At 39.5% G+C, this 16,110-nt stretch overlaps 1 protein-coding gene across 1 annotated transcript in view; it reads left to right on the forward strand.

The window, feature by feature from the left end:
- The first annotated feature begins 349 nt into the window (after positions 1–349).
- Positions 350–16,110, forward strand: part of Dok6 (docking protein 6) — a 372,278-nt gene continuing 356,517 nt past the window's right edge. The window contains exon 1 of the mRNA XM_046448628.2: positions 350–524. Within this exon, the coding sequence (XP_046304584.1) occupies positions 459–524 (66 nt within the window). The 5' untranslated portion in view covers positions 350–458. The remainder of the gene's footprint in view (positions 525–16,110) is intronic.

Consider the following 16,110-nt stretch of genomic DNA (forward strand, 5'->3'; position numbering starts at 1 on the left):
GCGGGCCGGGGGGAGGGAGCCGGGCAGGCGAATCGGCCCGCCCCGCCGTCCCTCCCCCTCCCCCCGCGCCGGGGAGCCGCGGTGGTGCGCTCCGGCCAGCTGTGCGCCGCCGAGTGAGGCGCCAGCCCGTGGGTGCTGCCGGGGGCGGCGCGGAGGGGGCGCCCGCAGCTGGCGGCGGCGGCGCGGGCCGCGGTGCTCGGCTCGCGGCGGGGGGCGGAGGTGAGGACCGGAACGCGGAGGGCTGGCGCTGCTCGCGGCGCAGGGCCCCGTCCTCCGATCGCGGCGGCCCTGCCTGCGACCCCGCGTCCCCGCCGGCGGGAGCTCGGGGAGCACCGGGCGGCGGCGCGGCGGCTGGCGGCGGCTGGCTGGATGCGAGACCTGCGCGGACCCGGCGGCGGACGGCGGCTCTCGACTCCGGGAAGCGGCTCGCGCGGCAGACAAGCCCGAACGCGCTGGCCATGGCCTCCAACTTTAACGACATCGTCAAGCAGGGCTACGTGAAAATCCGCAGCAGGAAGCTGGGGGTGAGTCGCTCGCTCGGTTTTCTCCTTCCCCGGCGTTCGTTTGGCCCCGCTGGCTGCTTGGGGAGTGGGGGCGGGGAGAGGTGACAGGCGCGGGGACGGGGGCCAAGAGGGACCCGGCCCTCCCGCGGACTGTCCGCTTGTTGCTTGACCGGGCTGGGGACCCGCACCTGCCTGGGGGACTCTGCAGACCGGGGCTCCGGAAGCTCCTTGGTGTCTATCCTCAAGTGAGCAGGGCTGATTTCGACCATACTGAGAAGTCCAGTGGACCAAGGGGATCTTCAGTTCCGAAGCCTCCTCGGAGGAGATTATACACGGTGCAATCCACACAACGAGCTGCTCTCAAAAAGTGTGCGCCTTTCCGTAGAACTGCTCGGTGTGCAGACGCCCGAGTGTATCTGCGTGTGTTAAGAATCACCATTTTCTGGTCCCCGCTCTCCAAGCCCATTTCGAAATTCTCTTGTGATGCACCATCAGCGCCCTGCGAACCGATCGGCTATAGCGAGCGAATTTCATGTGCCCTTAACATCTGCCCATTGGCAATCTGCCTCTTTCCATGTGTGCTCCCGGGAAGGTGTACCTGCGCCGGTGAGCAGGCAGGTGTGTGTGCACCCTTCGCCCACCGACACTGGAAAGTCCGCGGAGCAAAGTTTACGGAGACCTTCTCCTACTTTCTTCTTCAGAGGCGTTTTGCCCGACTTGGGAGAGGCAGTGTAGACCTCGGGGTGCCAAACTTATGTAGCGACCTGGGGAGGAGGTAAAAAGGGACACGCTGGTGGTTGTAGATGACCTGGGATGTAGACAGAAGGGGGCAGAATAGGAGAGGCGGGCTCCTGGGTGAAGAACTGCCCGAACTGGGCAGATGCAAGGGGCGGAGGAGCGCTGGGGTACCCGGGGGGAGCGCCGGACCTGAGGTGGCCACAGGGACCCACCAGGGCGGGCTGGTTCGGGAGGGAAACTCGATCTGGAAGAGAAAGAACCAGTTTCCTGATTTCTCTGGATGTCTCTCAGCCTCACTGGTCTCAAAGTTCCAGTTCTGAGAAGCTCCGAAATCCTGGGGCAAAGTGGCCTGGAGCTAGAATATTCCCCGCGTTTACCGCGGAGTGGATGAACACTTCTACTTGGAGAAGAGAAGAGACGGAGGAGAGAACTTCGTTAATCTTCGCGTAAAAAAGGAAAAGACACCTTTAGATAGTTGAACGAAGGTGCTCCGCAGTGTCCCGGAAAGAGGGAGAATACGCATCCAGAATCCCTCTGTAGGGAGTTGGTGGAGGCAGGTGTAGGGAGCAGGATGGGATAGGCAGATTGCCTCTAGTACTGCCCCTGCGCAGACTGTACCCTAAGGACATTAGAGACCCGTCCTCGAACTTCAGTAGCTGGGTGGAACGACAAGGTGAGGTAGGAGCTAGGAAAACAAGGCTGGGTGAAAACAAAGCCCCCCTTCCCTAACCTAGCGCCACGATGGTGCTTCCTTGTATGCCCCACCATACCCCACCCCCCCACCCCCACCCCAGGCAGCCAGGTCTCAAGGACTTTTCTTCGTTGGAAGATTGCACTTCATTCTTCTCCAGGGAGATAAGAAAGAACCCTGTAAAAATGTGCGTTTTGTCCATGAGGTTGATTGCTTCTCGCATTTGGGACGCAGTGCTCTAATCTGTCACCTGCACAGCTGTCAGCCAAGGAAGGAGGCGCGGAGCCTTCTTATCCTGACCTTTGTCGCCCTTTGCTTTCCAAAGGGGAGCTTATTTACCATTGCCTCCCTCGGTCTTCTGAAACTCCAACTGTGGCTGACTCTTTAAACTGTGTAAACTACAGGATGAGTGAAGTCCCCCAGAGAGATGCGTTCCTGCTTTCACAGAGTGACAGCGCACTTGAAAATGAGACCAATAGCCCCAAGATTCCTTTCCTGGATGAAAATGAGATGAATAGCCCCAAGAATTTCCCTCCTGAAAGTCCAGAGAATTCTTCCCCCAATCCAAGCCTTTCAGTCTTCCATACAGTAAAAACTGAATATGGAGTCTAATAATAAGGCCCAAGTAAAGAGCACTGAATCTTTCTTTGCATAGTTATGGCATTAAGGGCTTTTGAAAAGTCGATTGGGAACACCATTTCTGTCTAATCCTGTTTGCACATGTTACAAGTTAGCAACTACTGAGTCTTTTTCTAAACTCACCTTAGAGTTATGCCTTTGTAAAGGACAGCCATCATAGAAAATAATAAAACATTCTTGTATATATATTAATTATTTTTGTCTTCTATTTCTGCTTGAGAGGTGTGAACGGCAAAGTTTAATGTTGAAATAGTTTTGTTTTAATATTGAATATTTTTTTGGAAATGATCAATTATTAAAAATACTATAGGGACTTTTCAGAATGTTCTAGTAGGCAGAAGAGTTCATTCAAATGACAAAATTTGACCTGCTCAAGGTTGGGAAGCTTGAGTTAAGTGGGTCCCATAAAAGAGTGAAACCCCCATCAAAACTGTATGTATGCTTTTAAAAATGCATCATCATACCTCAAATCATAGCAATGAATCTTATCTAAAATTAATGATTATTTTTATTACAAATGATTCATATTACTAATTTTGTGGGCTCAAAACCACACACATTTCCAAATAAAATGTTTTTAACTAAGGTTATATGACATATGGTCAACACTGAATTTCAAAAGAGAAATAATTGCAATTGAATATGTATAAATATCTGATTTAGTATGAACAGGACTCATGCGTTCAAACATCAGATTTTGGTTTGGCCTGAGCAGGAGGCCAATCACATCCGTGATAATTGTGATGTGAAAGCATATTTTGTGATGAAATGCTGTAATTCACTCTTTAGTCCTCACACAGTAGTGTTTAGTGCAATGATGAATGAGAAGACTAAGGCATCTTTTTCCCTCTGAGCCTTGGCTGACCTTACAAGGTGCTTCCTGGTTTAAGTGGTTGTGTGGCCTTTGCCCTGTGCCTTAGTGGAAAGCCTACCTCCACCTGTTGACTGCAGCTCCTTAGCCAACAATTTGGATTCAGTAGTTTTAAGGAAATCTTGACTGCCAGGTTTTAAATTTGTCTTCCACTCATTAATCAAATTCTCTTTCATTTAGGAAAAAAAATTGATAAATATGATCATTTTCCTGAATTATATTATTGCTTCATAAAGGTTTTATATATTACAATTAAATTTTTGTAGATAAAATTTTAGGCATTAAACTTTAAAAGTAGACATGCTTTTGTTGTCATTTCTTTAAAGTCTACACTAAAATTCACTATATGACTGTTTCTATGAATATATATATATATATATATATATATATATATATATATATATATATTTCTTTTGCAGAATTTCAAAGCCCTTAGGAATGTCTATTTTCTCTAAGCCTCCATCTGCTACATGATTGGCATTATAATTCACAAGGTGTCATGGCACTCAATTTTATTTGTTTTAAGAAAAGGACACTTGTAAACACCAATAAAAATCAAAAGTCAAACAAAACAAAAGTGCCAGACATATTGGTGCCTGCCTATAGTCCCAGCTACTTGGGAGGCTGAGGCAGGAGGATCATAATTTCAAGGTCAGCCTCAACAATTTAGTGAGACCCTGTCTCAAAATAAAATAAAATATCACAAAATAAAGTAAGGGCTTAGATGTAGGTTAGTGATAGAGCACTTGTGGAGCTTGGCTGAGGTGCTGGGTTCAATCCCCAATACTGAGAAAAAAATCAAAACTTAAAAATAAAATTTAAAAAAAAATCATGTTGTTCAAAATTGTTTTTCTCCTAGCCTTGATTGCCTGATTTCTTCTGACTACTGATGGGTTAAACTTAATAAGCAAGGCATGTATTGCAAAATATCCAATCTGTTCTTGATTTGCAGCCAAAGTAAGAAATCTATCACTAAAACCATTAATAACCTAATATCTTGCTTATTGACTCTATAAATGTATGAAAACTAATTGCAGCATTATGGAGTGATATCAATCATCCTCACCAACATCAATGAACAAATTCCAGACTGCTATACTTTGATTAATTCTAGACTCAGGCCTCTCTTCATTGTTTTCAAGGAATTTTATTCAAATAAAAGGTGAGAAAAACAAAACAAAAACAACTACAAGGTGAGCATCCCTGAACTGAAACTCCCAAATCAGGAATGCCAACAGGTTGGTGTTGTCATCAGGATGTCCAAGTGGGCTCCAGGTCTTCGATGTCCCAAACAAAGGTAGAGCAGAGGGGCCCAGCAAGAGAGAGAGGCTCAAGGGCCAATGTCTGGAAACTAGCCTTGTATGCTGAGCGTGAGGCTTTCTCTTCCTGCACAGACCTGATTGAAGGGCTTACCCCATTTGCCCCCATTGGTTACTATGGAAAAACTAATTGGAGTACTACCCAATTTACCCCCGTTGGTCATTTTACAATACGGAACCCGTGGGTAGGAGTTGTCATGGTGGTAAGTCCTCAGTGGCAGGAGTTACGCTGGTAATGGGTATGACTATCTCCCAGTCTTCTCCTCCTGTGGCACCCTTCTTATACCCTGCCTCCGCCATCTTGACATCTTGAACTCCTACCTAACAATGGCACCGAGGGAAACTCCCCATCTGACCTCATGTGATGACCTCCCCATCTGCATTCAAAATGCAGGCTCACACAAAAAAATATTGTATGAAATTACCTGCAAGCTAGGTGTATAAGGTACATAGAAGAAATAAATGGAGTTTGAATTTAAACTTTATTCCTACCCCCAAGATACCTCATCACATATATGCAAATATTCCAAAATATGAAAAAAAAAATGTGAATGCTGAAGTATTTCTGGTCCGAAGCATTTCAGCGAAGAATTAGTCAACATAATACATCAGTGTGACTCTTCACAGGTATACTGTACACAAGCAGAACAGTACCTTATGTAGAATATTTTTTTCTATTCCTTACTCAAAGTCAGGTGAGAACTTGGTATTGGTATGTGGGGGTGCCAAGGAAGTGTCTCTGGATATGAGGGGGGGTGTGTCTTTAAATTTACATAATCAACAGATGTTCAAGTGTTTATGGAGTACTTACAGTTTATCTAGTGGTGTCCATTGTGTGTGTGTGTGTGTGTGTGTGTGTGTGTTACAGAGCCACGTTCTGTTCAGCCAGGTTACTTACAATTAACTCAGCACACTGGGCCAGTTACAGTCACTTTGCTATTACCAGGAGGCAGGAAAATCTGGAAGACGGCATCTGGAGTTTTTGATGAGCACAGACCCTGTGGAGCTGAACATCTATTCAGAATTTTCTTTGTCATACGCTTTCTATTTGTTTGAATAACATATTGTGGATTTATCTAATTCTTGCCCACTCTCTCTCCTTGATTAACACCACAAAATATCTCCATTCCTTGCTTATAATGCTGATCTTCATTCTGCAGACCCCTCAAATTTTCCTTCCCTCTTACAAACAACTTTCCTCTGATGATAACTGGTGGAAGAGTGTAGTAGTTCATGAGAGGTTTATGAACCTTCATTCTTTCATAGAAACTCACTCATTAAAAGAAATAGGAATGTCTGTATACTTGTACAGGCTTTTTGATTCACTACAGTATTTTAAATTTTCTTTGATTCCCTCAAATCTCTCAAATCTATTTTGTGAAGAAAGACTATATCTTATGTGGTATGCATTATAGTTTGCCAAGAATTAGAAACAGTTAATATGTAGTAAGATTAAAGGCATCAATAATACACAGATTTGACTGTTTAAAAGCTTGAAAGAACTTTCAGCATCATTGTATCAGATTAGAATTTCTCAGTCTATGGATTGAAGATGCAGGATTTGCATTGGGTGTGTTTAAACCTTTACTCCTTCTAGAACATTGTGTATCCTGGACATTGCTGTCAGCACAGGATCCATTATGCCCATACTTCTTTTATGTCTCCTCATTAAATATGGATTTGGAATGTATGGGAAAATTCCAGTTATTTTTATTTGCACTATTTACATTTTTATTTATTACCATTATACATATACATGTACATATTCATAAGTGTATGCACACATGCTAGTTATTTTATATCTGTATATATACTTCAAATATTATAGACTCCTAAGTTTTAGAGTAGAAAAAGATCTTGTATGTAATGTCAGTGTATCTAACTTTTTGTGTATGCTTAGAAACTCTATTTTCTACATGAATAAGATTTATTTTTAGGTTTTTAGTCTCTGTACTTGTGTGTGGGAACACCTGATATTCTTTAAATTTTAGAAAGCTAAAGACAAAAACAAAGAAAATAAAAGTAAACCTAACTATAAAAATCAAACCCAACATTTGGCTGGATTTTAAAAGCTCCCAAGGTGAACTTTAAGGATGAATTTTTTTTTTTTTTTGGTCTCAGATAATAAAGATGGCATTCATTACTTAGAGAAATCATTCAAATGACTGAAATGACTAAATTGTGAGCAGGATAATCTTAGTGAGAACCAATAACTTTATGGAATCTGCATTCCCAGTTTCCCTAAATGTTCTGCAGAAATGCACAATAATGCCTAATATTTTAGATCCATATATCTGAAGCCTGTGTATTTGACATAGGTGCTGTCTTTTGGATGACATTTATATTTTTTTGAGTAAGTTATTCTATTTGGATCTTAATAATCCATGAGGATATTGTTGAGTAGAACTATTAAGTATTTGTTTCTTTGGATTCTTTATATTCACATGAACTACGTTTTAGAAACAGTAGAGAATTTTTAAAAATCAACTATACAAATGAAGTAAAAATTATGGTTATTTCTTCCATTTACAGATAACCTCTAGATTTCACATTTTTCTGAAGTGGTAGTTTTAGGGGAAAATATTCAGTCAAATGAGATAAAATAATTAAAAGGGCATGTACTGCAATTTCTTTGGCTTCAATTCTGTTACTTTTGCCTCACTTTCTTCACAGTGTTTTCTTCTTATTTTTGTTTGAAGCCAACAAAAATTTGTCCACCAAGTCCACAAATATGAGACAGAGCTTTAGCTTTAAGGCACAGCAAAATAATCATCTGAGTAATTCATTTTTATATTATAGTACTGTGTTCTCAATGAGAATATCGCACCCATCAGTCAAATTGGATGGAATAAGAAATGGTATTATTGTATAAGCAGAGAATAGAAATTCATTTCAGAAGGAAAGCTATTATTTTTCATGTCTGAGATTGCTAGTGATGGTTGCATTTTTGAAATTGTGCAAGCTATTTTGTCCACCATTTTACTTAATTCATTGTAAAATGAAGGGTTGTTTTGTTTGTGTTTGGCTTAACACCAAAATTAGTGAGAATGCAAAAATATTGAAGCTTAAGGCTAAGCTTAATGTGAGACTTTGTAATATAACCTAATCATGCTGCATTTTGTGTACAGTTATGTATTTTACAGCTTATAAAGAATTTTCACATGCTATATCATTCTCCCAGCAGGCTTTTCAAAGTATATTTAATTTTTTATTCTCAATTTATACCTAAAATAAAATCTGAAAAAGCAAAATGTATCAACTAGAGTTCTAGGGACACAGTTGGGTTTCTGTTGGTTGAAGCTAGGTTTTATCTTCAAGTCCAGTGTATGGTCTCTGTGCAACAGTTACTTCTTAGCCATTTATTCCTGACAAGTAGCAATATAGTCCTATGTACTCCTCAAAGTTCATTGGTAATTTGGCATAAAGCTAATATGATCATTTACTTCACTCACAGTTACTTAGATCACAGCTAAAAGTACTATGTAGTGAAAGTATTTAAGTCACAGTAAATAAGTGCTATACTGACATCAGTCCAAGCCACTTCCAATGGATGTAATTCCATGATCCCAAACTCAGCTAATCTCCTTTCATTAAAGAAACACAGACTCCAAAATTCAACTTAATGTTATTTTGGTAGAATTTAATCTACTTTTTTATTACCATTACTTATGAAAAATGATCCTTTAAGGTGGTTATGTAAAATATTATGTTTAAATTAATCAAAAATAATTTCATTCGAAAAATATATCAAAAAGCAGTACAGAGTTATTTGAGATCTGAAAAACCAAAAGTTGGTATGTGGTAACCAGTTCATACAGCAAATAGTTTGATGGTGTTTCCTAAATGCTTTGCCCCGGACAGAACTGAACTATATCATGATGTTCACTTGAGAAGTTGATTCATTTTATTGCTTGCTGATTTTAATGGACAGGAATTAAAGAATACATATTCAAGTGATGTTATTTAAAAAGTTTTATTATTTTTTAAAATGTATAAAGACTACTCTCTTAGTCATTGAATATATTTTTATATAAGATGTGCTATATGTATAAGCATTTTATTAATATTTCTTTTTTCCTTTGTAAATCCAAAATTTCTTTTGTCTGATTACTTGCTATTCTTTAAAAATGGGTGTTATGCATGAGAGTACCATGTATATGAGTAAACATCTCTATATACACATATACATAAGCATACATGCAAATGCGTTATATATATGTCAAACAAGATGTGCAAAGGCATGTCAAGACTCAGACCCGCTGTCTATATGACAGCACCTCTCCTCACCCTGCACCAGGAAAATAAAATATTCATAAAATGTCTTAATAGCAAGGGACGTTTTTATTATATGAAGGGTATGCATTTACACTAGTTTATTGGGAAAAATAGAAATGTTGTTAGTCAAAAATTGTGTGATTGGTGTGTTTAAGAAAACACATGATTTTAAAAGAGGAAACTAGTGAGGAAACCAATAAATTTTCTCATGCACTATTCAAGGATAAAAACAGAAGCAACTTTTTACAAATTTAATGGCTTTGACAAATATGCCTTTTGGTTTAACCTACAAGCAAATGGCAATATATTTCCCTGAGTGCTTTCAGAACCTCAGGGCGATGCTATAGATAGTTGTGTATGTCATTTAACTGACGATTTTACAAAATTCTTCACACTTTGGAATCTGTAAGTATTAACTATGTAAGTCTAGTTAACTAAAGGAGAACGTCTCCTGCCAAATTATGAGGTTAAGTATTAGACATCTCTAATGTGAAACGCACTACTTTATACATTAAGACATAAAAGTATTTAGAACTCTGAAGCCAGCTTACTCTGAAGGACACACATACTGTTGCTGATACTTTGCATAATTATGTACGTGACCTAGCCCTTCATTTAAAAAAAAGAAAATTCTCTACCATGCCTGCATCCGAGCCACCTACGGAACCTAGTCGATCTTTCTCATTGAACTAGTCCAGAAGATTTGAGCCTGGGTAGGCTTTTAAAACATTCCCTAGTGTTTTAAATGTGATGCCAGTGTTGGTAACCATTGTTGGATAATATAGATATAAAAATACATATATAGAAAATGTTGTGATATGCTAAGCTATTCTAACACTGCTGTTGTTAGTGCTAAGACTTCTGAACTGGCATTTATGAATATAAAGTTAGTTATTTAATAAATCAGTCATGTAACCAAGTTGCTGATAGCCTATAATGCTTTAATATGAATGTGCATGACCATGCATGCGAAAACACAAAAGATATACAAAAAATTTCTTTGAAGTACAGAAATTCACTGTTAAGCAATGTAATGATCATAAGGTAGATTTTTTTCCTGACTCTAGATCATGTTTTCTGCTAGTGCCAAGCTGAGGATTCAATCTGCAATATGGCTGCCCCCCAAATATGTGCTGCTTCTGCCCTGTGAATTCCGACTCAGCTGACTGAGCTTTCAGATTTTCTTGTGTGGAGCTGGAGGGTATAGGGTCCTGATCCTCTATAATCACCCAGAGCTGGGAGAACTGGCTTTCTAGTTCTTCCTTCTTGTTAAGACCCTCTTCCAATGGTGATTTTGATGTAGAATATTTTTTTAAAGCCAGTGAACTAGAGGCCAGGATGGTGAAGTTGAAGAAAAATGGAGGTCTAATTTTAACTGCTGCTAGTAGGTGCGTGGAGGTCTAACCTGCCTCTAGGTTAAAAAAAAAAGTAAGAAATAAAATAGGATCAACTTTAGCAAATAAACCCAAATAGCTCTTTTCTTAAAATCAACATTCTTGCCTAGATACACATCACATCATGGGAGAGTGGTTTTCCATGTTTTTGTGTTGTTGTTGTTGTTTTAATCTTCCCGAGTAACTCTAGAAGACATGAAGTATTTCATTAGAATGATTTTCAAAGCAAGTTGCTTAGCACCATGTACTGCCATAGACCCTGGTGAGCCAGAGTACATAGGTTGTAATATGTCTCCATAGGTAATAAGCACCTTAACACTGAATGGCCGTGTTGCTCATATCTCATCTATTTCCCCCCTAGAATTTAAGTTTCTGTCCCATAGTTGGTGCATACTCCATGTTGTGGTTGTGGGGTCAGCACCCAATGGCTTGCATTAGAGAAGATGAAATGGCAAAAACATTCTTCACTCATCTCCTGTGTCGCTGGGGCATGAGAATGTTAGTTAGGTTTTACCAATTATAGGGACCAGGGACAGACGTGGAGTCAATGACAAAAGAGGCAGTTCTGTGTCAGGGTCTTCCCAGTTGGCAACAGAGTAATAATTTCTATTGCATCCATTTATCAATGCTAAAGAAGAAGCAATACAATTTTTTTTTCATCTGCCATCAAAAGCAGTATGCCCATCGAGTCCCTTGAGTGACTACAGGGATCATTCCTGTCTGTTAATTTTAAAGCTAGTTTTCCAGTCCTTTCTATCTAAATCAGCCAGAGTAAGCCTCGGTTGCTTGTGACTAATGCATTTAACTGATAAATAGCATTATGAGAAGTGACCCAATTAAATTTTAAAGTAATGTAATTAATTTTGAAGTATAGATATTAAACATTTGTCCTAATGATACATAGACACTAGAATTCATTGTCTCCAGTATTCACTTCTAGCTTGGACATTAAAACACATTATTAGAGTCTTCTGCTCATGAAGGTGTGTAGGAGCTTTGTTGTAAACATACATGCATATCATCAAGAAAAAGATTATTTTAAAAGGGAGTTCACTTAAATGCATATAATGGTTTTTTGACAAAGGTGCAAAAATGATACAATGAAGAGATACCTTTTCAGCAGATGAGGCTGGAGCAGTTGGTCACCCATCAGCAAACCAAGTGAACTTCAACATAAACCTCACACCTTGCAACTCAAAGTAGATCACAGACTTAAATATAAAACTATAGAACTGTCAGAAAAACAACCCTCCAAAACCAACCAAACAAACAAATAAACAGAAGAAAACCTTTGGGAATTATTACCAAGCAAAGAGATCCTAGACCTGATACCAAAATCAAGGTCCAGAAAAGGAAAAATTGATAAATTCATCTTATTAAAACTGAAATTTTAGCCTTGTAAAAGACCCTGTTAAGAGAATGAAGAGACAAACTATGGGTGAAGAGAAAATACTTACAAACTAGCTCTGGCAAGGAACTTACATTAAAAAAAAAAAACCCAAAACTTTACAGAAAAATAAAAATCCATAAGCAAACAAAGAACAGGAACAGACATTTCAGCAAAGTTGATGTGCAGATGGCTCATAAGTACATGCACAGATATTTGACATCCTGAGCCACCATGAGAGATGCAGATTGACAGCACGGTGACATGGCATGCACACCTATTGGAAAGGCTGCAGTGAGGAACAAGGACACCACCAAATGCTGGGTCACACCCTCCAGGCAGGAATTTGAAATGATACAGACATCCTACTGGAAAATAATTTGTAAGTTTTTGTGTTTAAAATCTCTTTTCTTAGCTTTATCCAATCACAAGGGACAAGACCTAAACGTACTTAGGTGAAACAAAGTGATGTTTGGATGTATGCATGTGTTGTGAAATGCTCATCACTATCAAGCTAATTAACAGTTCCCTCTCCTCTCACACTTAACATTTGTGTGTGTGTGTGTGTGTGGGTGTGTGTGTTGAAACATTTAAGATCTATTCTGTTAGCATATTTTAAGTATATGATCATCACCATGATTATTATTTGTGGTGATGGAGATCAGACAAAGGCCCTCTAGCATGCTCAGCGAAGACTCTGCCTCTGAGCTACACCCCATCCCCACAGTCAGGATTATTAAATACAGTCCCCATGCTGCGTATGAGATCTCAGTAGCTCATTTTTTCTGTATAACTGAAACTTTGTACGTTTGACCAACATCTCCCACTTTCTTCACTCTCTGGCCCTTGGCAACCCCCTTTCTTCTATTTATAAGAAATTCAACTTTTTAACACTCCACAGAAGGGTGAGATCCTGCAGTATTTGTCTTTCTGTTTCTGCTTTATTTAACTCATTCTAATATCTTTCAGCTTCATCCATGTTCTTGCAAATTTTCTTCTTTTTTGAAGGCTGATAATATTCCACTGAGTGTCTGTCTGTCTGTCCATCATCTATCTACATATCACATTTTGGTTATGTATCGATCCATTGATGGACACTTAGCTTTGCTCTATATCTTGGCAACTGTGACATGCGGTGAACATGGGAGAGATATCTCTTCCATATGGTGCTGTTCTTCCCTTTGGGTATTTACCCAGCAGTGAGGTTGCTGGATCATACAGTAATTCTATTTTTAACTTTCTGAGGGGCACACTGTTTTCCAGAGCTGCTGTACTACTTTACATTGCCACCAACAGTGTGCCAGGGTTCCCTTTCCGGCATGTCCTTGCCAGCACTCCTCATCTCTTGTCTTTTTGACATGGGACATTCTGAAAGGTGTGAGGTCTAGCTCATTGTACTTTTAGCTCCCCTTTCTCTGTGATCAGTGATTCTGAGTATGTTTCGTATATTTGTTGGCCACTTGCATGTTGTCTTTTGAGGAATGCTTACTTGCATCCTTTGGGGTTGTTTTCGTGCTCTTTGAGCTCCTCTGTGGTGGATATCCACCCTCATCCGACCCCAGGGTCTGCAGTATTTTCTCCTCTCATGCGGCTACCCCTTCACTCAACGAGAGCTCCCTGGGCTTTCCAGCAGCCTTTTGGTCTTGAGCGATCTCAGGTGCCAGTCCTTGTTTTCATGGCGTGTGCTTTAGGTTCATATCCAACAACATCCTAGTCCACACCAGGGTCTTGAGCTCTTCTCTGTTTCCTTCTGTGGCTTTTGCATTTCCAGGCCTTATGGTGAATCCTTAGTTCATTTCAGGTGGATTTTGTAAGTGGCGTGAGATAAGGGTCTGACTCCAGTCCTCTTTCTCCACTGTCCTCTTGGCACCCTTGTGGAAGGTCAGCGGACTTGTGAGTGTGGACTTGCTTCTGGGCCTCCTGTTCCATTGGTGTAGAGTGTGTTTCCACGCAGCACATGTTGAATTCAGTGTGATGCCACCAGCTCTGCTCCTTTTGATCAAGAGTGCTTTGATTACTTGGAGCATTTCTTGTTTCCCTACAAATTGTAGTTTACTTTTTTCTATTTTTGTGCAAAATATCATTGGGATTTTGATAGGGATTCGGTGAATCCATAGATCACTCTGGATTGTAACAGTATTAATTATTCATTATTGGAACATTGTAACACTTATTGTAACAATTATTCCTTGTGGTATTATTGTAACATTGTAAAGATTATTCATCATTGTGACAATGTAACACTACTAATTATTCCCATTCATGAGCCCAGAATATCTTTTCATTATTTGTGTCTTCTTAAATTTTATTTGTTAGCATTTTAAAATTAGTTTTCAGTAGATCTTTCATTTCATTCAAATTAATTCCTGAGTAATACTTTATTTTTTGTAGATGTTACAAATGAGGTTGTTCTCTTGAATTTTTGTTTGATAGGTTATTGTTTGTGTATAGAAATGATATCAATTTCTGATGATTTTGTATGTTGCAACTTTGCTGACTTTATCATTTCTCACTTCCTTCATAAAGTATTAGGGTTTTCTATACATAAAGTCATGTCATCTGCAAATTGGGACAATTTAATTTCTTCCTTTCCAATTTGGGTGCCTTTTATTTCTTTCCCTTGCCTAATGCTCTGGCTTGGATTTGACTTTTCATTTTCTCAACCTAAGTACACAATGATCATATGACCTGGCACTTCCACTGCTTGGAAGTTTATTCCAGAGAAATGAAAACTTCTGTTTGCATACAAACCTGTCCATGAATGTTCAGTTGCTTTATTTGAAATACTCCCAAACCAAAAGCAAGCCATGTGTCCATCACTGCATGAATGGTTATTCAAACTCATATTAATCCATATTAAATGATGTTACTCAGCTATAAAAATGACCAACTATTGATGAATGTAGCAATGATCACTTTTGTGAGAATTATATTGAGTGAAAAAGAATCTCCAAAAGTTTATTTACTGTGTCGTTTCATTCATATAACATTCTTTTTAAAAAAATTATTTATTTTAATTTGTTATATATGACAGCAGAATGCATTTCAATTCATAATACACATATAGAGCATCATTTTTATTTCTCCAGTTGTACACAAAGTACAGTCACATCATTCATGTCTTCATACATGTACTTAGGGTAATGATGTCCATCTCATTTCATCATCTTTCCTATCCCTGTGCCCCCCTCCTCCATTCTTCCCACACTCCCCTCTACCCCCACCATAATTATGGATCAGCATCCTCATATCAGAGAAAACATTCAGCCTTTGGTTTTTGGGGATTGGCTAACTTCATTTAGCATGATATTCTCCAACTCCAACCATTACCTTTAAATGCCATGATTTTATTTTCTTTTAATAAATGGGCTAAGGAATCAAACACTTCTCAGAAGATGATATACAATTAATTGATCAACAAATATATGAAAAAAAAAAAGTTCAACATCTCTGGCAATTAGAGAAATGCAAATCATCTCACTCCAGTCAGAATGGCAGCTATTAAGAATACAAACAACAATAAGTATTGGTGAGGATGTGGGGGAAAAGGCACACTCATACATTGCTGGTGGGACTGCAAATTGGTGCAAACAATCTGGAAAGCAGTATGGAGATTCCTTGGAGAACTTGGAATGGAACCACCATTTGGCTTAGCTATCCTACTCCTCAGTATATACACAAAGGACTTAAAAACAGCATACTACTGTGATACAGGCCCATCGATATTTATAGCAACACAATTCATAATATTTAAATTGTGGAACAAACCTAGATGCCCTTCATGTAACATTCTTGAAATGACAAAATTATGGAAATGAAGAGTGGATCAACCGTAGCCTGGACTTCTGGAGGAGAGAGGGCAGAGGGTTCATGTTTGAGTTGCAGGAGGTCCTCATGGAGATGTATGTCTTCTTTATCTTGACTGTGTTAATATCATTATTCTGGTTGTGATAGTTGATTATAGTTTTACAAGAAGTTACCATAGGAGAAAATTGGGTATAATCTATGCAGGGTCACTCTGTGTTATTTCTTACAACCACAATATGGCCACAGTTGTCTCAAAATAAAAAGTTTAGTTAAAAGATATAAGAGGAGGCCTCACAGTGTAGCCCCTCTTCCCAGGCATGATAAACAGTCTGTTGGCTGCACAATTGCAGCAGGAATAGTGCAGAAAAGACTGGAAGGCTACCATCTTCAGGATTACTCAGTGTGATTTAATCCACAACTCCATCAGTTTTGAAATGTGTAAGCCATGTATACTCCTATGCTTTACTTGGCATAATTGTAAAAAGG

Source organism: Marmota monax, unplaced genomic scaffold, assembly GCF_021218885.2.
Source record: "Marmota monax isolate L192 unplaced genomic scaffold, Marmota_monax_Labrador192_F-V1.1 WCK01_AAM20220418_F8-fsc00060, whole genome shotgun sequence".
NCBI classification, from domain to species: Eukaryota; Metazoa; Chordata; class Mammalia; order Rodentia; family Sciuridae; genus Marmota; species Marmota monax.